Consider the following 27,307-nt stretch of genomic DNA (forward strand, 5'->3'; position numbering starts at 1 on the left):
ATTCTGAAATGCTGAGATGCCTGAATGAATTTCTGTTGTGTAAGGGGCAATAAGCATTTCAGAAGGTGTTACTGCACAGAAATAAAAAAAACAAAATAGGAAGATACACTGTTTTAAATACTGATTTTCCTGAAGGTGGAAGCAATGTTAGCTGTAAAAATGACATTTTAACTTCTTAGACACATGACTGAACAAAACATTGATCATGATTTTACAACAGAAGTTAAGTCTAAGAGTTGGCAGATAAACTTCAATGCAGCTGTGCTTAGGATGTTGAAGCTCTACAGTGTTATCAGACCTAGGCACAGAGATTAGAGTTACATTATTTCTGGAAAAACTAATGTTCAAAATGCGTGTTACTTTTCAGTAGATAGTTCCTTCCTTCCTTCCTTCCTTCCTTCCTTCCTTCCTTCCTTCCTTCCTTCCTTCCTTCCTTCCTTCCTTCCTTCCTTCCTTCCTTCCTTCCTTCCTTCCATCCTTCCTTCCTTCCTCCCTCCCTCCCTCCCTTCCTTCCTTCCTCCCTCCCTCCCTCCCTTCCTTTTTCAAACACTACTTCCCAGATTATGCTGTAACACTTCACGTCAACAGACTGGTTTACTGCCCAGTGTCTGCTACTTCCCATATATCCATGCATTATCTCCTTTTCTCTTTACCATCCCTTTTTTTCAGCATTATCCCTAAGGTGGTCCTCAAGTCACTTATCTCTGCTTTACTTTCTCTATGTTTAACCTTTTCTGAAATCATTTGTACTCTTATTACTGACATTTGAATGATTCATCTTGGGAGGTAGTGTGTGAGACAAGTGGTACAGTCAATGATAGTACAGTCAGTCAGTCTAACGTGTGTTTGGACAGCCTGTGTCCATAATAATTCTCCTGTCTTGGGAGAGAGCTGACTGGCTGAGAGGCAATGCTGGTGGATTTCATTAGCTGACATTATTTCAGAATTCAGATTGAGGGAGTTGTTAAATCATCATTACTCTAGTCATTCACACTTTGATGTAGATTTTTGGTAAATGGCTGTACATCACTTTATCTGCAAATTTATCTGTTTTTTCCTTGGTGTTCCTGATATTTGCAGTAGTAAATCCACTTATCCCTACATCCACAACAGCATGCACATATGTGTAGTCATGCATGCATATACAACATGCTGAGGCTTTGTTAATTGATGTTAATTGCTGGTGTTTTTAATTACAAAACATATTTCTCTATCGCTCTATTTGCACTGCTCTGTTTTAGCTTCATCTAATGCACTGGAACTCCACACTGTACAGCAGCATTGATGAGGCAGTAGGGAAGAAGCACGGCATAGCAATTATTGCTTTGTTTGTGCAGGTAAGTCCTGTGTTACACTTGTTACAATGCACTGTCATTTGTCTGAGGATAATGAGGTCCTTTCCATGTTATTTAATTTTTAATGATTTGATAATAGAAAACAATGTATGACTGCTGGTATTCTGTTTGAAAGATATTTTTCAGTCATGTCTTCTATATGTGTGCTAAGCAATCAATTCTTGTTTAAACAGGATATTGGAAGTATGCTAGTTAAAGAAGGGATAATACATAGTTAGGTATCCTTCTGTGTCTCTGGCTATAAGTAGACATTCAGTCTTCATTCCTCTGAGGGCAGAATGAGGGCTGTCAGGAGGGACAAGTGCTTCACTATCTCTATGATGTATTTCTCTTAATTCCTGGCTGGGTCTGCTGTTTGAGGGGTTGAGGAAATAAACAGAGGAGAGGAGGAAAGATTGGAAAAAAGGCTTACAAACCCATTGGCACTGCTAAAAACTGGTAGTGGGATTGTGCTTCCCTGAACATAGGGACAAGTGTGTTTTTTCACACAGGACAAATATGACATATTCTTCAGAGACTGAGAGTATTAGCAAGACTTGCCAGAGACCCTCAGAAAAGCCTGCAATGAGGAGGCTTAAAGCTTCCTGGGGACAAGGTGTAATGAAATCTGGGAAGTTAGCATTATAATTTAATTGCAGTTGAAGGTTTTTCAAGGTCTGCACCCTATAAAGATTTTCAGTTTTAGTCCTCAAACACCACATTCTCATCTACCTCATGAGAAATGGCAAACTGTTTTATTTAAATGGGTTTGGAGGATGAGGTTTAGAGTTCAGGCTTAGATCAAATGGATTTTCTTTTGCAGTGGTATTATTAATTTGTCGTATTTCATAACGAGTTTATGAGTGCCTTTGAGCTTTACCTCTGAATTTAAAGGTACATTGATTGCTGCCTCAACACTCAGATAGAACTACTAAAAATGGAAGTTAGAAAGTCTTCAGCTTTGTGTCCTAGAGGGCTGTGTGATAATTGCTTATGTAAGTCACCTTCTCATTCCAGCAGAGGTAACCTTCGAGTCAGTTAGAAAGTTATATATAAGTTCTTCAATAAATTTGAAACTTCAATTATACATTTTCCATTTCGGGTCTCTCACCCACATCAGTGTTCTTAAGCATTCCAGAAAGGATTTTTCATTAGCCAAGAAGGGCATCATATATTTACAATTGACCAAGGAAAAATAGTATTTAAGCTGCTTATTAAAGGGGTAGGAAAACAGGGAGAGGAAATTTGGTGACCATTTTTTACTTGGTAACGGCATGGAAAAATAATTTTGTACCACAGTTCTTAAAATACATTATTTTAAGGTCAGTGAAAATATTTAAGTGACAGACCTTGGGGATTATTAATTTAGAAGCAGCATCTTTGAAGTGACTTCAATATATTTTATGCACTTTGAAGGTTTGAAATTGAAATTCCATTCTGAAACAAAAGAAAATGCTCTTGAATTCCTAGAAATAACAAAGTACCTTTTGTTGACATTCAGTTGTTTCCTTCCAGTGGCTACTGTGTCATTCTATTCCAAGAGAAACAAAAAGCAAACAAAATTTTCAGGGTCTAGCTCTCATGTTCTTACTCATGCTGGCTTATTTCCTCACCTTGTAATTGTACATGTTGGCAAAGAAATCAAGCAGAAGGCCCTTTCTGCCTCTTCTGATTTTGTTCTGAAGATAAAACTAGGATCCTGGAATGGGTGATTTGAGTCAGAAGCAGCTGAGTTCAGTGTGCAGAGTGAGCAACGTCCATATAAAATTAGAATCTCTTATCTGCAAGTGTTTCTTTAGAGCCCCATCTCCTGTGCGTTGCAGGCGTTCAGCAGAGGCAGTGCTGCAGCCTGCCGGGAGCCTGGCTTTCCCTGGCAGGATCCCAGAGATGCTGTCAGAGAGGGAATCTGCTGTTCTGCACTCTGCAGGCAGGGAGAACCTCCTCTGAGCTTCAGAGATACCTTGGGCCAGATTTGCAACGCCATGGGAACAAATTCAAGATGTGTCTGTTATGCTTGTTCACTCTGTTCCTTTCTGGGTACTTTTCTGACAAGAGCCAGTAGGGACAAACTGTATCCTTGGCTTTTATATGCAACAATACTGCATGATTTTGACTCCACATAGAATAGGTGCTGCAAAACAGGGTTAATCAAAACCTACCAGACTTAATTATGACTCTCTCTTGTTCTGTGAGTTTCTGTCTCTGCATTAAAGTTATTTAAGCCCTTTTTACTTTTGGCCGGTGGTGTTATAATGATTTAATTTTTTGGAGTTGTCATGTATCAGTGTATTTGATTAAAACAAGGTTGTGTAGCTAAACTAAAAACAGCTACAGTACTTACTGTTCTGGTTGACCTGTGTTTTGCCTCACAGTTTCTGAAATACCAAGATACTGAAACTCACCTTTGCTCACTGTATTTCAGATAGGAAAAGAGCATGTGGGCCTAAAGGCTGTAACTGAAATTCTTCAGGATATCCAATACAAGGTAAGGCATTGTCTGAAGGTTCATTTAATGACCAAAGAGACAGTGAGCAAAGGGTCTGTACGGAGCCAGGAGAAATATTTCAGATGTGTTTGTATTAAAACCACATGTAAAAGCCCTCATTTGGTGGCAAGCAAGTAAACCTCAGCATTTCATTCAGATAATATTATTCAGCAAATATATATTTTTTTGTACTTCTTTTTCTGGTGGTCAGAAAGTTTGGTCTATACCAATAGCTGCTTGCCCTACCTTTTTGTCCTACCTTTTCAGTGATTTTTCATGCAGTCTGGAGTAAAAGCACTGCAGCATGCTCAGTGAACACCAGCAGCCATGTTGCCAAACTTACCTGGTTTTAATCTGTGGAGGAAAAGAACAGATGAACTGAGCACCCATATTATCTTGCAGGGAAATCAGCAAAAACACACCAGCTTGTCAAGTGGATTATGTGTGGGGTCCTGAAGGACAGATAGTAATCCTAGCAGGACTGAGGAGATTAGAGTGCTCTCCAAAATGTTGACACTGTCTTAAATGACCTTGAGCAAGTTACTTCCATCTCTTTGCTTCGTGATCTGTAACAGAAATAATCATACATACCTTTGATTTTAAAAGGATTTTGAGATGTATTGATGACATGTGTTTTTATACATCTGAAGAGATTACCATTCACTTCAGCAGATGCTGAAGTGCAGAAAAATTAGAAACTGATCAAAATCATTTAGTCAAATAATATATGGTAAACTTCACGCATGATGTTTAATAGTATAAATTCTTGATTTGTGAAAGTGTCAGAGAAAACACTAGTGTATGGAACTCTATTTTCATTACTGAGACAACATCCAAGCAGAGGAAGGTCATGGAAGGCCTCACCATTGTGTGACTGTGTTATAATGGTAACTTTCAAAGGGTCAGCATCAAACACACTTTGGCATATATAACATTTTCATGTACTAAATATATGGAACCAGCATTATTTTATTAAGTGTTATCCACGTCAGTTAAGTAAAGTCACTTTGGCCCTTGTTTTTTTAACTCTTTTTGTATGAAACCCTTGAAATTCATGCAGAGAATTTCAAGGCTGGGGTCTGAAAGAAGTCCAGGTGCTAAAGGCAGAAAGTTAACAAATTGCTGGGATAAGCTTAAAAATTAAATAAAAAAAGAGAATAAAAATATGTGTTTGTGTAGCTACAAGGACAAATGCAATGATGATTAAATGGGGGCTCTTAATGGGGTTGCTTTCCACAGGAATTCAAGGTTTAATTCTGTAAGAACACAGAATGTGTTTTACCTCGTCATTCATCAGCATTTTTATTAGAAGCTAGAGATGAGATTGATTTGTATTCATTTTTCCAGGGAAAGTCCAAAACAATACCCTGTTTTAATCCCAACTCTTTATTGCCAGGTAGGTGGCTTTGCTTACTTTTGCATGTGTGGATTAGTAGCTGATTGCAGAGGCTGAGACAATCTTAATCTAAAGCCTAGCCTAAACTGCAAGCCTTAGTGTGTTCCATAAGGTGGTAATGCATTTTGGTAATGCACATCCTAACAGGGATGGTGATGAAGTCCCATTGGAATTTACTGTAAATCTGCACATGTAAGTGGGATGTGATACTATAGTCTGTGCACTGATGACAACACCGTGCTTTGTTGAGGATTTACCAACCCAACCAGAGAGACAGCTCTGTGTATTCCTTTCTCTACTTGGTCATGAAATAGGAAGTGTAAGGCTACTCACTTAACAACGTAGTTTTTTTGGCAGAATCAAAAGACAATGCCATTATGCAAAGACAGTTGTATAGCATAAAAGAAGTGACAAGGGGAGACAAAGTGTAACAGTAAGAAATGTGACTTTTTTTTTTTAATTCTAAAAAGAAATGTTTCTTCAAGGAATCCATTTGGTCTAAACTCTGTCATAGTGGCAAGATCTTTCATTTTTCAAGGTAGCCCAGGTCTATGTTTAAACTATATTCATTATATCAAAAGCATATTGTCTAGGTTGCAAAGTCAAGTGCTCAGCAACTAGGAATTGCAGGAATTAAGGCAGCCTGTGCCTATAATGCATATCCATTATGAAACATAACCTGATTGCATGACCATAAGTTATTTTTTACAGGACCTCTGCCTCACAGTTCCTGTTTGATGCTGATCAAGTCACATAAACAAAAAATTTCACAAGTCATCTCTAACTATGTGTTCCTCGTTTTCTAGGTGCCCGACTTGAGATCATGGGGTCTGATTTGCAGAAGTGCTGAGTGCTTACACCTCCAAGAGAAGTCAATGGGAGCAGTGCTCTGACTGTATTATGTGCTATAGAAAGTTAAATACTCTGAGAAATCAGGTTCTAAGCATGTCATATTGAACACTTCAAATGAATAGATGCATTTAACCTCATCTTCCCTACCTCAGCTCCCCAGCTTTAAAGTGAGGGGATAATCTATCCTTCCTCACCACTCAAGGGTATGGGAGGATACATTAATTCACTTAAGCTCTCAGGCACTGGAGAAATGAGTGTATTAGAAATATGAAAAATGAGAAAATATTCTAACAAGCAGGATTCCAATAGCTTGGGAAAAAGAAGACCAAGTGACTCATATTGTACTGAGAATTCTAAATAATATTATTTACTTTTCAAAACAAAGTCGTCTGTCTTTGCAAGTAAATGATGAAAGATTCTCCAGAAAAGAAACACATGATCATGTAACAACACTGTATCACAATGCATGCACAGGATGGGCTGAATTAATTCTTGCAGTTCTTAACTTTTGAGTGTTTGATAATGCAACTTGCTGACAATGGATTTGCTACATAATTCTCTAGATGAGAAAGAAAATTGCACCAACAAAACAAAATCCATTTACTGACAATCACAGGCTTTATTAGCAAGATTTAATTCTACTGATATTCCTCTGAGCTAGTAGTGAAATGACAGTAACAGGTTAGTTTGACCAAGCAGGTTTATTTGTTTCCAGTCTCCCATTCTGTCAAGCTAGTCACAACCTTCCTGCTGGCTCTTCATGCCATGATTAATCACACTTTGTCTCCAATTTCTCTCTAGGTTTGTTTCTTGTCCCCTACTTTATAGTCAGACAGTTTCCTCTCCGTATTTCTGAGGCTGTATGGCCTACAGCAGCAAAGGAAAGTCCTGTGTTGTCTCATTTATGAAGTGCAGTGTGATTGGAATCTATGAGAAATTAAAATAACTAAAATAATTAAAATCAAATGTGTTGTATGTAGAGTTAAAACACTGCATGGACAAAATATTGCCCATTTTCTTCAGCAATTCTAACCGTTATTTATAAACCTATTAATAAATACCTAAACGTAAAAAAATATGTAATTATGAGGTAAACCTTGATATTTTTTCCCCTCTGAAATTCAACTCTCTTTTCCAAAGACCAGTGCATCTCAAAAAATGTCACCAGAAATGCAAAGTGAAAAGTTTTTCTTCAGCTGAATTTTCATTAATTTCTTTTTCCAAAAAATGGAATACAATTAACTCTCGAGACATATCCTAAATGTACAAGTTAGTAAAATTTGATCACCACAGACCCTCTGCCTTCAAAATTCAATGTCTCTTTTAGCTTTTGACATTAACAGGAATTCTTCTATTCCCATAACATTGCTTATTTGCTGTGTTAATTTAAAGAGCTGTGCACTTGTTTTTTTTTCACATCTACAAAGTGGCATTTTCACATCTAAAGTGCCCCTCTGCAGGGTAACTCGCTGTAATATAATGACCACTAGCTCACATACATTCGTATGAGGAAATAGTGGGCAGTACTTGGCAGATTATAAATTCACACCTTAGCTTCTGCTTACTAACTTCATCGTGCAAGTGAGCCCACAGTTGTCATAACTGAAAGAGACCATTAACTTCCTTAATGTCATTACAATTCCATGTTTCCTTTGATTTCAGATCCTCTTCTGCGTGACTACTGGGTGTATGAGGGCTCTCTGACCATTCCACCCTGCAGTGAAGGTGTCACCTGGATATTATTTCGCTATCCTTTGACTGTGTCCCAAGTGCAGGTAACAGCTGTGCTTAAAGAGTGACCTTGGAATATGGTTATGAGCTAAAGGTTATAGCGTGCAAATGTATATATCAGAACATGATGTCTGTTCTCCTTAAAGATCCCATTAGATCAGTACATGGCTTTTCAAGTAAAGGTTAAACCTTTTGAGTCACTGAAAGCAATGCAAAGGTCAGAGATGAAAAACCTTGTTATCATTTATCATCTGCATTTAAAATAATTCTTATGTTTAAGTGAATGAAAACGAAAAAGGAACTCAATGGGCAAAAGAAATGAAATTCTTTGTAATCGTAAGCTTTCAAATATCACTGCTTTTTAATGTTAAAGGAACAGAAAGCACAGGGAGGCACTATGTCCTGGAGAATGAAAAACATTAATGTATGTCAGACTGGCTAGATTGCACTGAACTATATTTAATTTATCTGGCTCTTTTAAAATTCAGTTTTATAATAATAAATGTCAAATGGAAACTACCTATTTAAATTTGATTTTGCACGTATTTATTTTTAAATGTTTGGATTTATTTTAAAATGTTTGGGTTTTTTTTTCTTAAATTAAATCTAACAGTTGTGAGCCTTTCTAGGTAAAGCTTTTCAAATCTGTCTACAATTAATTCCAGTAAAAACAAAGAAAACTCCTGGTGAGTATTTTCCCACAGTCTGTGAATCCCATCTGGAGGAATGTGCATTTAATTTAAGTGAAAATACCTAGAATCCCTGAAGCTGAATGCATTCATTTTCATCTGAAGTATGTTAAAAAAGTATAAAAGGTGATAAATTCAGATTTGTATTAATTCAGCTTTAATAATTTAAAATTTTGCTACTGATGCCAGCACAATATTTTAACATCTTTAACAATTTAAAATTGGCAGCACTTCTTGTTTTATGGAAACTGAATTCTCCATCTAATCATAGGATAAAAGCAATAGCTCCCAGTAAGTTATTTGTCTGTTGGCTACAACTTAAATGCATCCCATCATGAATTGTTATTTGTTTATGAAAAGGTAAGACTTGTGGCTGCTTACTACTGAGTAAATGCATTACTTACTACTGAGTAAATAGCATTCTGTTAGCATTATTAGATTCAGAATAACTTTCAAAGACAGAGTGCGTTTCGTAACTTGTTAGCTATTTGTCCAGATATGATATTGATAAATAAGGGGACTTAATCAGATCTACAAAGTCCACAGCTATTACACTGAGACATAGTATAACATTGCTAGTCGCAGATTTTGTACTCTCTATTCCCTTTTAATCCAGTCAATGCACAGAGGAGAGCCAAGTTTAAACTATCCACATGTAGTGGGAATCATAAAGAGGCTGAACAAAAAGGGAATAAAGAAAAGAAATGCAGCTCTAGTTAGTATTACTATGTACTAACTTACCACTAGAAGGGATGATGTTGGAGTGTTGTGTGAAGGGCATAAGACTCCTGAGAAGAGTATTATGCCTGGGGAAGAGAGTGACCTGTGGTGCCTGGGGCAAAGACTGAGATTCACAACCATGGCCTTTGTAAGGTGAGGGGTAGCTGGTTTGTGTTGCTGCAGTACTTTGATAGTGTAAACCCAATCCAAAAACATTGCAGTGATGAAGGGCATGCAAGTCATGGAGGGGCTTTTCCCTCTCACTGGCACCATATGAGGGTGAGAAGTGGCACTGGAGTCAAGTGATGCATTGGAGCAGACTTATGCCAGGATGATCCACTATACTTGTCATGGATAAACATCAAGTAGAAAAATCTTCCTCAGTAATAGTTATGATTGCAACATTAAAGTTAAGGTTTTGCAGGAAAGATAATTATTAAGAACTTGAAAGGCTTTTGCCAAGGTGGGATAAAAAATTGTATTTCATCAGATATTGCTTTCAGATGTCAATGAAAAATAAGTGCGTCTATAAAATAATTTTGTCAATGCAAAATAAATATGGTGTGAGAGGAGAGGATTCTGGGATTCGTAAATTGTAAGGGCATGTGAGGTCTCCATGATGCCCAAATTATAATTTTGTTGGCTCTAGAATATTTTATTACAACTCAAAATTCCAAGATTTTAAATTGTAATTAGCATTTGGCTGCAATGAAATATCTGGCCTCTTCTGTGCATGTGGGCACACGTGCCTATGAGAGATTTCATTTAATCACAGAACCACAGAATGATTGGGATTGGAAGGGACCTCTGGAGATCATCTATTCCAAATGCCCTGCTAAAGCAGGTTCATCTAGGGCAGGTTGCCCAGGAGAGATTAAGGAGAGATTAGAAATGCAAGGGCTTTTGTCTGTGGAAAATAAGAGGATGTAGTATAGGATATACCATTTTGAATCTTCCATGGAAGCTGGTAGAGACATTTAATTTTATTAAGCCAGCTTGTAGCATTAAATCATAGATTCCAGTGCAAATGCATTTCTAATGGGTTTAAATACGTTATTTTTACATGTGTCATTACCTTGTAGAACTTTCTTTTTTGGGATACTAATGAAATGTCAAGTGCTTTATATAAATACTAGTGGCATCTGTGGCTGTAGCCAGTGAGAGACAAATTCAAGGCTGTTTTCATTTTTCAGGCAATGAAATAATTAAGTTCTGAGTGTCAATATCAAGTAAATTAAGAATTACATAATATAATATGGAATAGGTTCTTTTTCTTTCCTCTGATCAAACTAGTTCATATAGTGGAGACAAGATGCTAATTTTCTGCAATTAACACAGCAATATTGATCAGCTTAACAAACAGCAGGTCATAAGGGCAAAAAAGGAATAAAATTGCCATTCTATTTCAGGGTCACACTCAAAATATTTTCACATTTTGTTATTTTGAAACAATGAAGTAACTATTTTGACACAGAAACATTAGGCTGACCATTACCAAGTAGAGAACCTTTTTTTTTTCCTGAAGACGTTTTCAGATAGTAAAGTTCAGCTGATGAGTTGATATGCTACTGATCTAAGTCAATATTAAGTGAAAGGAGATCTGAGTGTGCTGGTTATATGAATAGCAAAAGAGCAATTCAGGACTGCAGCATCAGGATGTGCTTTCCTGGAATCTTGAGGAGTGCTTTTTCATCACTGGAAGTAATTTTCCTTGTCATGAGACTTCACTTCCATCAAAAAGTCCTTCATGGGTCATTCTGTGTATATTCCTGCCCTCCTATTGAAATTTTTGTCATCGTCTCATGACTTATATTGAAATACACTGCCCAGAATGAACTGTGTTGATTCACACATGCATGTACACTGCTGAAATTCAGTGGGAGAAAACTCCTATTAGGCCAGTAAAAAGCAGGAAGTAATTGAAAAAGACTTGGTCATGTTTCCCTCCACTGTATTTGAAAAAAATGGGACATATGTGAATAATGTGCTGAAGCCCTGAACAACTGCATTGTCTAAGCCACTCAGAGTAAGGATTTTAAACAATGATGCAGAAGGAGCTGTTGTTCTTCTCTATTCATTGTCATTAACTGGTCTTTTATTGAATGGCATGGTCTCTGGTCCTTTTGTCTACTTCATTCAGAAACAGTAACTAGCATCTGGAGCTGGAGTGGAAATTGTGCAAAATTTATGTAAACTGTAAAACAAAGCACTCAGAGCTTCATGGTATTCTGGGTGCTGGGAAGTAGGTTTGTATTCTTGGAAGGAGTCATGGAGATGAAATTTTCAAACAGAAGGATAATGCTTCTATACCTCATATCAAAGAAATGTTTATAGAAAACGTGCAAATTCTTAGTCTTGTGTGCTCTATTCTTCAGCAAATATGTAATTGAAACAGAGGAAAGCAGTGTTCAGGATCTGAGTACAAGTGGTAAAAAAAAATTCTACTTAATGTGAACACGAATGGTTCTATTCAGTAGAAATGCAGCTGTTCACATTGTGGATTTGCCTCTACACTGGTTAGAACTTAATCCCAAATTTCAATGTGAACAGGCTTTGGTCATCCTTAATGTCTTCTGGGCAGGAGAAGAGCTTTTTAAAGTGGCTCTTCCTGATAAAAGTATGTGAATATCCAAGGGTGCTTGGCCATATGCCTCTAAAACATCTGTTTCATTGGCAGTCCTGCAGGGTGTACTTCACAGCATTGACTTGTGAGAGGTTGGGTGGAGATGGTAAGTGGTGAAACAGGATGAGCAGGGCACATCATGTGTGTGATGTGCCTATTACCTTGCCACATGGAAATTTAATAGGGAAAGCAGTGCTGGTGCAGCTAGTGTCCTTTTCTGACAGAAGTGCTTCTCATGGGTAGGGCAAACCACCATGTGTGTCTCTGTCACGGCAGTCTAAATCATGGAAGGAACAACTAAACAAGGAGGCTGTTGATCTCAGAAGAAATTCCCCCTTGGAGCAGAGCTACAATTCTTGACTTCCCTAAAGACTAAAGAGCAGGCACAGAGATCAGGTCGGTTCTACTCTCCTGACTGAAGAAACTGGAAGCTGCTTTGTGAGGAGTACCTCCTGGAGAAGAATTTCACTGCAGGAACAGGGACGAGGCATTTGTAGTTACAGTAGGAGACAATTCACAAATGCCAGCTTTGCAGAGAGTCTGCTCTTCCCTCTCCTTCATCTGTGTTTGTTTGAAGTATCTCATTCTCACAAGATCAAACAAAAGGCACATTTTTGTAAAGTGCTCCTTGCTAAACTGCAATTATCTCAGACTTTCCAGAGTTGTTTCAGATGGTGAAAGATGATGCTTTTACAAAACTCCTTCAGTTATTTACCAGCCCTTGAGTTCTGAAGACTTTTTCAATTCCAAGTTGGTAGTGGGTTTGCTTTCAGTTTGCTTTAAGTAAACAAAACAACAACAATCTTCTATAACAGAATTCTGCCTCTAAAAGCACCTTCAAGGAGCTTTTTCATTTTTGCAGTCTAAGCTGTTGCCTTATATCTCAGCTGCCAGAAGCTGAGTGTTGATTTCCAAGTACACTATTTTTTTGAGGAAAATGAAGCAGAGAAGAGCTAGCATCTAAATCAAGTAAATAAGTCTGTATCAGTACTGCTGTAGAGTAGAAAACAACAAGGACAACAAGTTGTGTTCCAAGTTGCAGTAAGAAAGTATTCTCTGTAGGCAGGATAAGAATAAAACTGCCATTACCTGCTGTTTAGTACCTCACTCAATTTAATTCTGGAATCATGCTTACATTCTCCCTGTAATATTTCCTAGGGTGTTTTTCATGGAGAAATTAACTCTGTAATGTCTTAGACGTTAAAATAATTGTATACTCCAGGCTTCATTGTACTTTCTGTGTATCTTCAGTTTCAAGTTAGAGATGATCTGCATAGTGAAGCATCACAGGGTCAGTACAAGTACAAAGGCTGAGGCTAGGGGACCCAGCCATCAAGTACATTTGCTGTATCCAGCAAATACCTGACTAAATACCAGATTAAAAACCAGTTAAAATACCAGACTCCTAAAAAGAGCACTGGTGAACAGAAAGGTGAAGTGTTTTATCACACAGCACTTGATGCTAATATGAGGGATGGAGATGGAAGCTGCTTCCTTACACCAGATTAGATTTAGAAAAATCTAAAAAGAGTCTGTAAGCAAGAAACATACTTGTTTTGGCTCAACTGAAATATTTTATATTTATTTTTTAGTGTATTTGACTTCCTGACTGTCTACACCTACAGATCTTTTGAAACAGTATTTTGTTTTGATCACAGAAACTGTATTTTTCTGTATAAAAATGCCAACAGACATCCTCTAAAGCTAAGAATCTGTTCAGTATTCTTCTGGTTTAGAAGACAGCAACAGTTTCAGGCAGTAAGTAAATCACTAGGAGAATTTTAAAGCAATTTATAGTCAAGCAAATTATTCCTGAAATGCACTTCTTTGAAGAAGACTGGGATTACCCTAAACACACAACAGTAAGGCTGATTCATAGGATATAATCTGCAATGGCCTAGGTTATAGATCCTAAAAGAAGTTGTGAAAAGGCAAAGGATAAGTTTGCCAAACTATGTGCATAAGAGTTCTTGTTTCTCTCTATATCTCAAATGTTTTGACAGTGCTGATAACTATTTTAAAAAGTTATTAATGTATATTGACCTTACTATATGGTACCTCCAATATGAACGCTCAAATTTTCAAAGCTGCAGAATTAGCTGGACAAGGCTGGTTTTGATCATTAGTTCCATGGTGAAGAATGTATCTCAGCTTCTTCATTTCTGTTTTTCTGTCTTGCAGATAGAGGAATTTCGAAGGCTGAGGACTCATGTTAAAGGTGCTGAACTTTTAGAGGGCTCTGATGGAATCCTAGGAGATAACTTCAGACCAACTCAGCCACTTAGTGATAGAGTCATCAGGGCTGCATTTCAGTAGCAGAGGAGGAAGAACAGTGATGAATCTTCAGTCAGGTAGGTAAAAACCTAGCGGAAAAACCAAAGCTTTGAAATAATTTAGCTATAGTAGAAAATGCACTTAATTTTGGCTTATGTTATGATGCATTGTTGCAGTAAATTTTGTCCCTGTAATTTCTGTTGCATCCTGCAAGCAAAGCAATAGAAAACAAGGAAGTCATTCACCACCATCCAGGCAGTGAATCATGATTCCCACTTGCATCACAATTACTTCTTGTAGCTTTAAATTTCTTCTGCTGCAGTGAGGAAGAGCACAGTATGCCTTGGTTGTGTGGTATATTTCTCCAGTTACTGAGTTTTACTGGTTGATTCCTTATAATGTTTTTAGAAGGCCAGGCATTGGTGGATCTTTTCACCCTGTTAAAAAAGCAGGGTCGTAGTTCTGGAAGGAGGCCTTTAATTCTAAAATGAGGAGCGCCCTTTTTTTATCTTCTTTTTTTTATTTTTTTTTTTTCTATGATGCTGTTCTTTCCCAACAAGACTGAGTTTTTGGCAACTCTAGTGAAAGTGCAAGAGGAAAAAAAATTAAATTCTGTTACGGCTAATTCATATTTCATTCATCAAAGTAGTTGCTGCTTCTTTTCCACCTTCATTGACTCACAGAGCAAGAATGAGAGGATGACATAAGAGAAATACACATGTGAACCTGCATTAACCCTGCTTCAATTATTAAAACTTCTCATGTCATGTACCCCAGCCTCTATCAGTTATAAAATAAATCCCCTCAATGCTCAACAGTTACTCCTAATCCTCGTTATACTTAGTTAATGGACGTTTTACTGTAATGAAAAACCTGGCAATGAGATTCAAAGACAGTTAAAGTCCAGTAAAATGGTTGAGTTACCATCCCTGAAAGCATTTAAGATGTGTAGATGTGATGTTAGGGGCATGGTTTAGTGGTGGACCTGGCAATGCTGGGTTAATGGTTGGACATGATGATCTTAAAGGTATTTTCTAACTCAAACAATTCTATTATTCTGAGGCAAATTGTTGCATTGAAGTAATAAGTTGAGGCACCAGCTTTAAGCAGGTTGATTTTGAAATGAAGTGATCCTTCTTTAATGCAAATAATAAGAGAGCAAATTGGAAAATTTCAAGAAAAGAATCTGTTTGATTGCTTTCTTCAAAAAGTATTACTGCTTCTCAACATAGTAAAATTTTTCCTCTCATTTCCCACAAAAAAACTTTATTTAAAGAATAGAAACATTGGGTATTCCCCATTGCCCTATTTACTGTTGAAATACATCATAAAAAATCCTCAGATTTTCTATCTTTCCATTTCTTCAAGGCTACAAAATAGATTGCAGATAGATAGCAGATTCATCTAGGGTTTCATCTGGAAAGCATGCTGCTAAAAGGGTTTTGATAAACTGTTTTGGGCAAGGATATTTATTTGTACTTTAAATTTTTGCCCTCTCTAGTTCATGTCAGGCTCTGTTGTGGAGTTAAACCCATTCAGAGCATGCTCTGGGTCCAGTCCCCAATTTAATGTGAAGTAACAAATGATCAGGCAGCAGATAACTCTTAAAAAAGATTGATAATTCAGTGCTTCCAAAAAATGGGTCCATTAAAACCAAGTGAGAAGATTATCCTCCCTCCTGCATATGATAGAAATTATTAAATTGACTAAGATAATGACCAGCAGTTTCATGGTCTTTCTGTATAGCATAAGTATTTGATACAGTGTATGTATCTAAACATTTTTGAAGTAAAGGGTTACTGGTATTTTATAACCCAATTTAATGTCTGCATCCCAGAAATAAAACAAAAAACCCAAAACATTGGTACCTTTTAAAAATATTATTTTCTCATTCCCATATTTAATTTTGGGCATATCCGTAAGACCAATTCTCAATTACATGGTTCTTTGCAGAAACCAAATGTTGTCACTTTAATCTTGAAATGGATGTTTCAAATTCATCCCAACTTCTGCATAAAAATGACTTGGGAAAATCGTAGCAATATTAAAGTACAATTTTTCTCAGAGAGTGATAATGCCCTCAGGCCAGTGCAGGTAATTCAAGTCTGTAACAGTGAAATTACTTGACACACTGAGTTAGAATTTTAAGCATGAAAGAGTTTCCTTTACAATGATGGAATTGAAATGTAAAAATTCCCCTTTTGCTTTCATGTTTGAAATTTTATTACATTTGTCAATACTTATAAAGATTTGTTCTATATAATAAGATTTATCTCGGCTTTGCTTCACAAAATAATCTGCAGTTTTAATTCTCAAATGATAGAATTTTTAATGCAAAGTAATAGTCCTCACAGTGGGGCCATACTAATTATGGACACTCAAGCACTGAGAAAGAACTGTGACTCCTGGCACAGTGAAGCTCACAAGAAGAAATGACACTTGTTTCTCTACACCTGATTGAATTATTTATCAGGAATTCATTTGGTCAGGTCTTTTCAGTTTTGTGTCTGTCAGTCCAAGTAGCACTGAGCTAATCAAGGTTTCTTTATATATCTTTGCTATTTAGTTTAGGGAGCTGAAAAAAATGAAGTGTAAAAAGAAATCACATGGCTTTATTCAAAGGGGTAAAAAGGGAAGGAGACAGTCCTACTTTGTAGTGACATCCTCCTCTGCAGGAGGAAGGTATTGAGGAGCAATAACTCCTCACACAGACCTCAGAAATCCTCAAAAAGATTCCTTCCTTCAGTGGAAGGAAGTCCCTTAAGATGGGACTGCTGGCATCAGCTGAATATTACTATGAAGACTCAGTAGTAGATGGGGAAGTAGTATTTTTCAGAGCAGCATCTTCCTAGTGATTCAAGAGGAGCATTTCTTTTCAAAAAGCAAATTATCTTTTATTTTAAAGCTCTGGTATGTCTTTAATATTACAATTGCAGATATACTGGTTGACTTGTTTTCTTACACTATGCCCTTCTGTCAAGGCTGCTGAACTCCTGTCAGTAAAGTTTTCGGTATTTTATTCCAAGCCAGTGTGGCACAGCCACTTGAAGAACTTTGAGGAATGTTAGTTTTTCATGACCTTGTTACTCTGTCAGGGAAAGAAGGAGACAAATGATTCTGTAAGTGTATCCACAGGAGTAGAAAGAGGTTGTTTGGAAGGTCTAATTAATTTTGACTGAATCAGAATGCAGGCTCTATGCATGCCATTCTCCCAAAGCTTCAGAACATCTGCTCCTCAGCCATGATTTAAACCTTGACAAAACTGAACCCTTTGTGGCTTGTGATCAAATGGCATATGTTGATCTTTGATGTAACTTGTTCTAATTTGTTGAGTAAGAAGCAGAGTTGACACAAACATGGAGTATCATGGTGTGTAATACTAGGGAAAAGAACTATTTTTTTTTTAAATGCTCCTCCATCATGGAAAAGCCCAGATCTCAAAATACTCCTCTTAAGTTTGAAGATAAAGTTTGGCCAGGCTCTAGAGGGGGCTTTCAGGATGACAAAACATAACTTTGTAGCTTCTCTGCTCTCTTTAAACCAGTAGGTTTCAGAATAAATTTGCTGCTTTCTAGTCGGCCTCTCCTAGCTTTGCTTCTTTCTGCTGAAACCGTATTTCTCTCAAATAGTTTGGGGTTAATGAGTTTTTGGATTCCATTTTGGTAGGGTTTTTGATATACATCCAAATTACATCCCATTAAATGACCTTTTTATCCTTCCTCCCCTGTAGTTGCTGAAGTTTTCAAATACATTTCTTTGGAAAAAAATGTTTAAAAAATCTCTAACCTCTTTAAATCATATCCAATAGTGAAAGAAGCAGTCAGATGTTAAGGAGTTTGGAGGAAAAGCTCAGTACAGATTTGCTTTCAGACATGGAAGGTTAAAAAATTGAGTTCAGATTTAGAGAGTGAAGAACAATAGAATAACAGAGTAATTGTAATTGAAAGGTGCAACTGGAGATCTATTAGTTTGATCCTCTGCTCAAAGCGGTATTAACTACTTTGGGTTGCTCAGAACCATGTCCAGCTGGATTTTGAATATTGTAAGGATGAAGAATCCTTATCCTATCTAAGCAAACTGTAGCTGTGTACTCCTGCAGGGAGAAAGTTTTTTCTTAATTTTAAATGAAATTTTCTGTATTTCAGTTTGTACCCATTGTCTCTTCTCCTTTCATTGGATGCAGCTGAAGATGCAGTCTGGTGTCATCTTTTCTGCTTATTCTCATAAAGTATTTCTACACATTGATAAAATCCCTGTTGAAGCATCTTTTCTGGAGGCTGGGCAGTTTCAACTCTCTCAGCCATCCTTTTATGCCAGGTGCTCCAATGCTTTACCGTGCGTGTAGCTTGTTGCTGATCTCTGGTGTGTCTGTGTTTGTTCTGAACTGGGGGACTCAGACCCAGTGCTCCAGGTGTTCTATCAGTGCTGAGTAGAAGCATTTCCCTCCACCTGCTGGCAATGCTTTTCCTAGTGCAGCCCAGAAAGCTGCAGAATTTCATTGTTGCCTGGGGTGCATTACTGACTTAGCTTGAACTTGATATTTGGATTCCCATTTTCTGAAAGAAACGAGAAGGGATAACACTGTGATTTCCTCAGTGTTAATGCTAGTTTCTTTTTTACTTCCTTCTTGGCTCAGACCCCTTGCTATGGGCATTAAGCTATTTCTTGATAATTTCAGATGATCTTGGAATAAGATTTATAGTTACTATTGTTATACAGCAAAGCCAGCAATGAGGAAAACAAATGCTACCACTCTTAGAACTCAAACAACAAAAATCTTAAATCTTCAATTTCATTCAATGCTACTTATTTGACAGTTGTAGGCCTGACACACTATTTCTCACTATGTGAATTGTGATATTCCAGAAGGCTTGCTGGAATTTTGGGGCTTGCCAGCTTTTCTAATGGATAAATATTTTTCCTGTGCTGTGCTCTTCACTGAAGACAGCATTATTTGTGGTTTCCAATGGATTTATAATCCCCTCTTTAATTCTTGCTGCTTTACATGTAGCTGATTTGATAGATGTGCCTTTCCCCTCTTTTATGCCAGTGGCACAGCTTTATCTGTGGATGAGCAAGACTTCTGATTCCAAACACTTGAATATCAACTTGAATTTGTAATGGCAATGAACTCATTGTATGGCATACCAACATGTCTCCATTCCTTTATACACCAGGATGTATACACATGATTCCATGCATAGAGCAGGTAAATGGCATTGCTCCTGTTTACTAAGAGGTCAAATAGCTGCTTCTTACAGAAGTCATTGAAATCCACAAGGCTCTTTTAATAGAAGACAGTAAGAGCTTGTTCTAAAAACCAATTTGCTAAAAGAATAGTTTCTTTTTAAAGTGATAAATTTAATTTGCTTTCCTCTGAGAATAATTAATAAACTAAAGAGTTTGATCTCCAGTGTGTTGTTTCAAAACTCCCCATCTCAGACACAATGTATTTTGTATTCATAAATAATTATCCTCCAAGTGTGATGATGTCTTATACATACTCCATCTACATACATACATACATTACTCAAGTTCTCCTGAACATTTTTTCGTTCATGACTGATTCAGAAATTCATGAGAAAGCATACATTTTTTTATACACACTCATACATACACATACATCTGTGGTAGACTTCAGACTACAAGTAGCTGCAAGTTTATCCAATGTCCTGTGAATTATGACAGCAGAAATTAATTCCGGTTAAAAACATGCTTAATATAATTTTTCCTAGTTGTAAATTCAAGATTAGAGACAAAAAATAAATTACATCATTTAAATAGCAAGATTTTCCTAGGCTTGGGAAAAGGAAGGTGTAATTTAGGGTAGGAAGAACAGTGACTGCATTTCTGATACTGCAGAGACTCTCTGCATGATACTGAGAGGTCTGAGCAGACAAGGAGAAGCTGATACAACATAAGTTTGACAGCAATGAGAGAGGGCTATGTGTGACTGTATGTTTTGTGAATGGGTAGTGCAAATTCCATGCTTTTGGAGCTGCTGAGCAGCTGTTGTGGCAACAAAACTGTGTTGCTGTTTCGCCAGGATATTGAACAGGGAATCTGGTGTTGCCAGTGGGAAGGAATTAGTACTAAACAGGTGGTGGTGCACTCTCCTCATTATGGAATTGTGAATTGTATGATGACCGATTGTAGAATGTGAAAGAACATTCAAATCCAGAGTGAGCCATGGAGCTGCACCTTGCTTTTGAGAAATGGGATGAGTGGTGCAATACTATGGACTGTATTTCTATGTTTAAACAGATTGCAGTGAAATATATGTTTTAATGGACATTAATATTAGCAATCCACATGTTTTTACTCTCAGTTTACTAGCAGCATTTGTAATTTGTGAAGTTCACAAACAAGTTGCTCTGCAGAAGTTCTAATACTTGGGGATTTTGTCGTTTCCTGTTGTGTAGGTCCAGAGCTGGAATAAGCTGTCAGCAGCCATGCATCATTAGACTACTACAACTATTCTTATCATTTTCCTGTTTAAAAAACCCAAATCAACCCAACACAAAGATTATCAACACTAGTTCTTTGGAAATGCAAACACCGATTTCCTAGATTTGTTGAAATATGGGTATTTATGCTGCTTCTAAGTGAGTGATTTTTTTATTGGTCATTGTTTGTCTCCATGAGTTTAGCTTGTGCTTAAAAGGTGATTGGTTTAATTGTTAAGTTTCAGTCTTTTATAGAAACTGAACTTCATGTTATCATCAAAACTGACTATTGTTCTACTGTATTTAAGGTCTTATGTCCAGTGCCCAACCCTCTGCTGCCACTTCAGAGTTGTTGAGAACGTGCTTACACTTGAGTGCATGACTGTAGGACAGAGGGCCAAACACCATAACCAGAGGCCTACTGGAAACAAAACAAGACTTTCGGAGCTTTCAGGCAACCAAAAGGTCCCTTTTGAGGTTGTTTTCCACTGCTTCATTGTAATGTCAGGGTGTGCCCTGAGATTGCAAGTGAACCCTGTAATATCAGCATAGTTTTTTTCCCCACTGGTTCAAATAAGTGACAAGAAAAACACTTCCATTGATTATGTGACATACCTCTGATATGGGGGCCAGAATGTAGGGACTTGGTAGCCAGAGGCAGCCAAGAGTCATAGACTGGTCCTTGCTGTGGTAGGTATTTATGTGTCCAGGCCAGAGCATCAGTATTGCAGGTGATTAAGCCTAAATGAGAAAGAAAATAATTTTGAGTTTTCAGACTTAGTATCATATTGGAATTGTTCTTGTTCAATTCCTTAGAGAGCTCTTGTTAGAAATACATGAATTGTGGAGGAATGGAAAATGGTCAAAATCCCTTAGCATGTAAAGAAGCAAGGAGGAAAGATTACTGTGCTTCCTTTTGAAAGCTAAAATAGTCATAAGGTAGTCTAGGAATCAGGTCCCTGCTTATGCTTCAAGTAAGATACTTTGTGCTGACAAGTGCTCCTAAATTTTGTGACTTGTGAGTTTCTACCAGCATCACACAGTGTTTCCTATTCATAATTCACTGTTATCATCAGCTTTTCATAAAAAGAGTTTTGAGAGTATAATTCCCAGCAGCTTACCATAAACCATGTATGGTTTGTAGACTGCTGCTTGGGAGCTGATAATGTAGCCTGTGGCCCAGAATGCCTGTCATACAAAACACCCTCACAACGTGTTTATTAGCAATCACAATGCACAAGTTGAGTCTGAACATGCACTGAAACTCTGCCATGGTATTTTCACTTATGGAGAAAATACTGCAAATTAGTGGGGAGTCAGAATAGTGGGAAGCTGAAATCATCATTGATAAAGCTACACCCATTTTTAGAAACAGAGAGTAGTGCATATAAAATATAATGTAATAGGCTCTCAAATATCAAAGATACTAGAAGGACATACAGGTACATATGTCTGTACATATGTACAGAGAAGTGCATAGTATGGAGTACAGAGAAGAGAGCCTGCAATGTGTCTTTCTCCTTCTACCAATGTTATACAAGTTAGGCACTGGAAGTGCACTCTGTTTTACCTGGATGAAATCACACAGAGTTAAGCAGAACACTATTACTCCATTGAAACCCAAGATCCAGGTGGGCCCAAATCCTTATTCCTATTGAATTTTTAATTCTGATTATTTCATATGGATAAAGACAGTGTATTGAAAAGTATGCAAAGTCTTGCTAAGCAAACATGTTTTGTAAGTAAATAACTAATGAAAACCACCAAGTTATTTGGATTACTGAAAATGTTTTTGCAACTGATACTTGCCACTCAAGAAACAGAATATCAGCGCTACCTGTTAGCAATGTTATATGGATAAGAGCAGGGTTTATGACAGAGCAGTGCTACCCAGTAAAACTTTCTTTAAAAACATTTATGCATGCCCATAGCTGAAGACAAACAAAGGTGTATTTTAGTTAGCTAGATGTAGCTAAATGCCCACAAAACTTGATATTGATTCAATTAATTGTAACCTTATCATGGAAGGAATGCAAAGCATTTCAAGAAAGATAAGGTTTGATAAGGTCCTCTGTTCTCTTTTCTGAGGCGCTCTGAATCCACACCTGGCTGTACTTTCAGGTGCTATTTTTAGGAAGGTGTAGGATAAAAGGTAATGTCTTGTCAGTGTTATACTGGTTTTGCCTCCTATGTATTTTGCTTTTTTCTTTTTAACTCTTAAGCTTCTTGATTTATCATAATGTTAAGGAGGAGAAGGCACGATCCTTCTATAAAGGAAACGATATGACATTGTGTGAGACAAGGGGGGGTAAGGAATATGGTAAGACAAAAGAAGTGGAAAAACCTCCAGAAGGGAGATTGACTATTTTTAAGCAGCAGAATAGAGGTTTTTATCTTGTGTATTGATCTTGACCTAAAGCTGCTGCAGTGGGACATCTTACTTCCTCCCTATCAGATGGAAGGACATATTATTGTGGTCATCCTATTTAATTTCTCCATAGTCTCTTTATTTGCACTTTCTCAGCACTCCTGGAAGACTTTGAAAAATAATCCTTTTCACTGAAGTTTTCTCATATCTTCTCTTTTAAATATGTTCTCTCTATTGCTGTAGGAACATTAGGACCTTTGGTTCTTAAAAATACCAGCTTCACTCCTTATCTTTGCTCCTGCTTCTGCTCCTTGTTTCTGAGATAAAATATATAGTGTTCCATTTGTCCCAGTTCTGCACAAAAAAATTTCTCTGTGAAGAATATAGATGCATAAAATTTTTATATGAAAGAATTAGATATAAATCTTCTTGGAAAAATAATAATTTTTTTAGCATTCTGAGATTGATTTTTAAGCTTTGATTAACCTTGTTAATAACTTTTATTTCAAACCATGGGTATTGTGAAGAACTCTCAGATTTTATAGGTATTTACACTTTATGGCACGGATCCCGGGAGGTTTTCCTTGGGAGTAGTTATTTGAGCTGTAGATGACTTCATTAGAAAGTAGGAAAGTTGTTGTTAAACAGGAATAAGCAAGGGTAAAAATGGATAACAACACTACCAATTTATACAATCAGTCTTTTGTCGGACAATACCTTAAGTATTTCTGTAACAAACACAGCTGAAATCTTCAGACTGGCTCATAATTAGGCTCCTTTCAAAAAGTAATTCATTAATACAAAAGGTACCAAATCCCAGTTCAACTTAATTTCACTGACTTTGACTTTTGGACTAAAAACATTAAGCTTGAAGTAGCTTAAAAATGTACAAAATGTGCTTTCAATTAAAGAGTAATTAGATGCTCAATCACTGTTACATCACACTAGGGATTATCCAAGGAAGAAGAGAAGTACTACTCACTGCAGTGTGTAAAACAATTTTCTTAATTAGTTTAGCACTAATTGAGATTGAGGAAGTGTCACTGTGTCACAGCATTAGTTTACCTAAATGGAACCTTAAAAACACAAAGGTTTTGGCTTTTTTTGAACTTTCTCACTTGGATTGTTCAGTCTTATTCACTGATCCAGTACCTTCTGGCCACAGAAATGGAAACTTTCTGTTCGGTTCTGGGAGGGAGGGTTTGGCACCTGTACCCTTGAATCAGCTGCCCACTGAAAAACGTGCCAAGAGTTTTTCCAGAGATGGAGAATAACTTGTTGTTACTACTTGGTTGTTGTTTTGTTTTTTTATGTTACACCTTTATACCAAACGTCAGGAAGAACTGGGAAACCTCTGTGCTGTTAAATGGAGTGTAAGACCCGCTGCTTACAGCCTGCCTTAGGAGGTGGCTGGTAGAAAGCACTTCAAGTGGACCATCAAATGGTGCTGCTGCCAGACAACATGGCTTTTGGGGACTATTGAGTGATAACCAGGGAGTATGAGGAAATTACAATACAGATTGTCTCATGATTTCTTAGCAACTCTGCTGGTTACTGACACCCCCTACGCTTCCTTCCCCTGTCAGGACCAGAGTGGGAACTCCCTGGAATGTGTTCACTCTTCCTTGCAAGCAGTTGTATCCCCAGGTGACCATTTGTACAGGAGCACTTTAAGATTGTTTGTGTGTACACACTGAGCGATTGTTAGCACTAGAATAACCTCAGGGAAAAGGAAAAAAAAAGGAAATTATTAGTACAACAGAATGAAGCAGTCAGACACTCTCATACTCACTGCTTCTGAACTGAGAGCACTAGGACAACCTGAGCACCTGGATTCTTAAGGTTATGCCAAAGCACATGAATATGTGTTTGCATGAAATCAAGCATTGATTAATGCTTCTAATGAATATTACTGCTATTAGGAGAAATTGGGTGATTGCCTTCTATCCCTTGAGCCCACCTGACTTCCATGAGAGCTGGTGCTCAGCACTTCATTTAGTAAGGCCCCTAAAATAGTAAATGGTAAAAAGTTCTCTTTGACCAGTATATTTTCTTTCTAGTTTACTACCATGAGCACCAGGTTAGAATCAATTACCAGACTGATTCAGAAAGCCAATTGTAAAACTTTGTTTCGAATTAATAATTTTTACCACTGCATTTACCTTTGCATTTTTACTGCCATTTCTTCCATTGCTAATAAATCTTGCAGCGCTGGAGAGAAGAATCAGTACCATTATGTCACTGAAGTATATACCCTGAAACTGCTCCCACCTGCTGTCATGAAATCCCAGCTTTTAGTTTTCCCTGTCTCCCTGGCTGTACATAAACAGTCTTTCAGACCCACTGTGGAGGAATTTCAGTAACATAATTGTTCCATTCTCTTTTCAGAGAGGGGGAAGACAATGCTCCCACAGTGCCCGCAGATGAGAAATGGAAACTTTTGAGACTGCTGCTTCAGTTGAACCACAAAGCCTGTATTGTTTGTCTTCATCTAATTCAGCCTTGATAGACAGCTGTGACAGTTGGTCTGTCCACATGGTCCAGTGACATTCTGGGAATGGGCTGTACATTAAAAGAAGAAAACATATTAAATCTTCCATTTCACACTGTTAACTATTTTTAAATTGTCATTATTGTTGCTTTTATAGCTACTTTGCCATAGCATTCAGTAGTCATCTGTGATCCAAATAGTACTGATTTTAAGCTTGGTGTGAATGCTAATATGTAGAAATACTCATTATTGTTTTGAATGTTAGATTTATTTTTATTCCATATCATCTCTTGTTCTGTCAGTAACCATATTTTCTGTAGAGGGGAGATGGATTCTACAAAGGTAAGAAAAACTCTGTTCACAAGGAGTATTATGCAAATTTAAAATTATTTTTTTTGGCAGAAAGAAACACTTCTCTGCTAAACATGTGCACTTGATATGGTTTATCTGAATAAAGCTCAATGACATTTGCATCACTAGGAACCTTGCTAAAAAATGAGTTTGGAACTTAGTAAAATTAACCAATGTAACAATAAACTCAGTTGTCTGGATTATTTTCTACTTAGTGAGCCATGGAACTTTGCAATACAGTGTTCAATTGAGGCAGAAAATTTTCAGGCTTTGTTCTCCTGTGAATTATGACAGTTCTATTTGTTCTGTACATTGCTGAGGATGGTGGTCTGGGGACTTACTCTGCATGTTCTGAGCTTGCTGCACAGCATGGGGAGTGCCACACATGACTTATCTGCCAGAGAAGATAAGGCAAGGGTAGTCTGAACCAGCCTGTCAACCTCATAGCTTCTGATTCCTGAGAAACACCAAGATCTGAAGGACAGAGTCACTGATGTGGGAGCCAATGGCTTTGGTCACCGTAGCTATTAGTGAGGTCCCCTGTGGTAGCATGAGGGACATTGTAGAGATCTGTGCCAGTGGAAGAAACCCAGAAGCAGGGATGGCAACTTCCAGTCTGGGGCACAATGAAGATGCAAACTGAGGGCTCACAAAGGGGAGGCCACTCCCTTGGAGCAGATCAATCATCAATCACAAAGTCATTTCCAGGAAATGGTAAATGCAGAGTCAGAAGGCATCCTTAATCCAGCTTGTCAAGGGTTATGGGGAAAGCTGCTGCTGCAGAACGAGTTACAAGCTCTCTGAGTAATTTATGTGTATACATATGTGTATAGGGGCAGCAGAAACAGCAGGGCAAACCCACACTGTGCATGTGAGCAGGTGAGCAGGACCAGATACTGCTGATCACTTGATGTGTTTGTAACTGGGTGTACTGCAGAAACATGTGCTTCCTTTGGAGATAAGCCTTGGTAACATGCATTGCAATAAATGCACAGAAAGTGTAAAACAAGCAGCCCACCATGAGGTCATCTATTCATCTGCCTTAGCAATCAGCATCTTCTTTGGGCTTAAAGAAATGTATATTTCTTAGGGTTATCCCCATCTCCTGCCCACATTTAATGAAGTATAGCCCCATTATCTACTCAACTGGTTCAAGATTTCAGTACTGGCCAAAACCACACTTTCCACCTGCAGTGTCTGCAACGTGTGTAGCAGCTTGAGTGACTGCTGCCCCTCTTGCTTCAGCAGTTACTCCCCAAGCAGTTGCAGCCAGAGCCCAACCCCAACACCTGATTACCAGGCCCTGGCTTCCCACTCATGAGCATCATACTACAAGCCAGGAGAAGTCTCTGCTGCAATGGCCTGTCTGGACCATCTGTAGTTTTTGAAAGGAGCCTGATAATTTGTCTTAGTTGTCAGGTTTGGTACTTAAATCTTAGGAAAATGCAGTATAACTCTGTGAGGTGGAAGTCACCTGTTTTCTGCCAGGTGAAGGTCTGTTCTTGTCTCCTTGTACCCAGCAATGAACAAACCCTCTAAAAGGTGGA

General features: G+C 37.7%; 1 protein-coding gene across 2 annotated transcripts in view; it reads left to right on the forward strand.

Moving 5' to 3' along the window:
* Positions 1–25,960, forward strand: part of CA8 (carbonic anhydrase 8) — a 47,451-nt gene extending 21,491 nt beyond the window's left edge. Inside the window, exons 4-9 of one of the 2 annotated variants that reach the window (XM_056484569.1) lie at positions 1,242–1,337; positions 3,757–3,819; positions 5,167–5,215; positions 7,730–7,842; positions 12,074–12,226; positions 14,012–14,095. In XM_056484569.1, the coding sequence (XP_056340544.1) occupies positions 1,242–1,337; positions 3,757–3,819; positions 5,167–5,215; positions 7,730–7,842; positions 12,074–12,190 (438 nt within the window). In that variant the 3' untranslated portion in view covers positions 12,191–12,226; positions 14,012–14,095. Of the gene's footprint in view, positions 1–1,241; positions 1,338–3,756; positions 3,820–5,166; positions 5,216–7,729; positions 7,843–12,073; positions 12,227–14,011; positions 14,182–25,306 lie in introns of those variants that run through there. The other variant, XM_056484568.1, reaches the window with a different exon arrangement.
* Positions 25,961–27,307: the final 1,347 nt, after the last annotated feature.

The sequence above is a fragment of the Oenanthe melanoleuca genome, chromosome 2 (assembly GCF_029582105.1).
Source record: "Oenanthe melanoleuca isolate GR-GAL-2019-014 chromosome 2, OMel1.0, whole genome shotgun sequence".
Lineage (NCBI taxonomy): Eukaryota > Metazoa > Chordata > Aves > Passeriformes > Muscicapidae > Oenanthe > Oenanthe melanoleuca.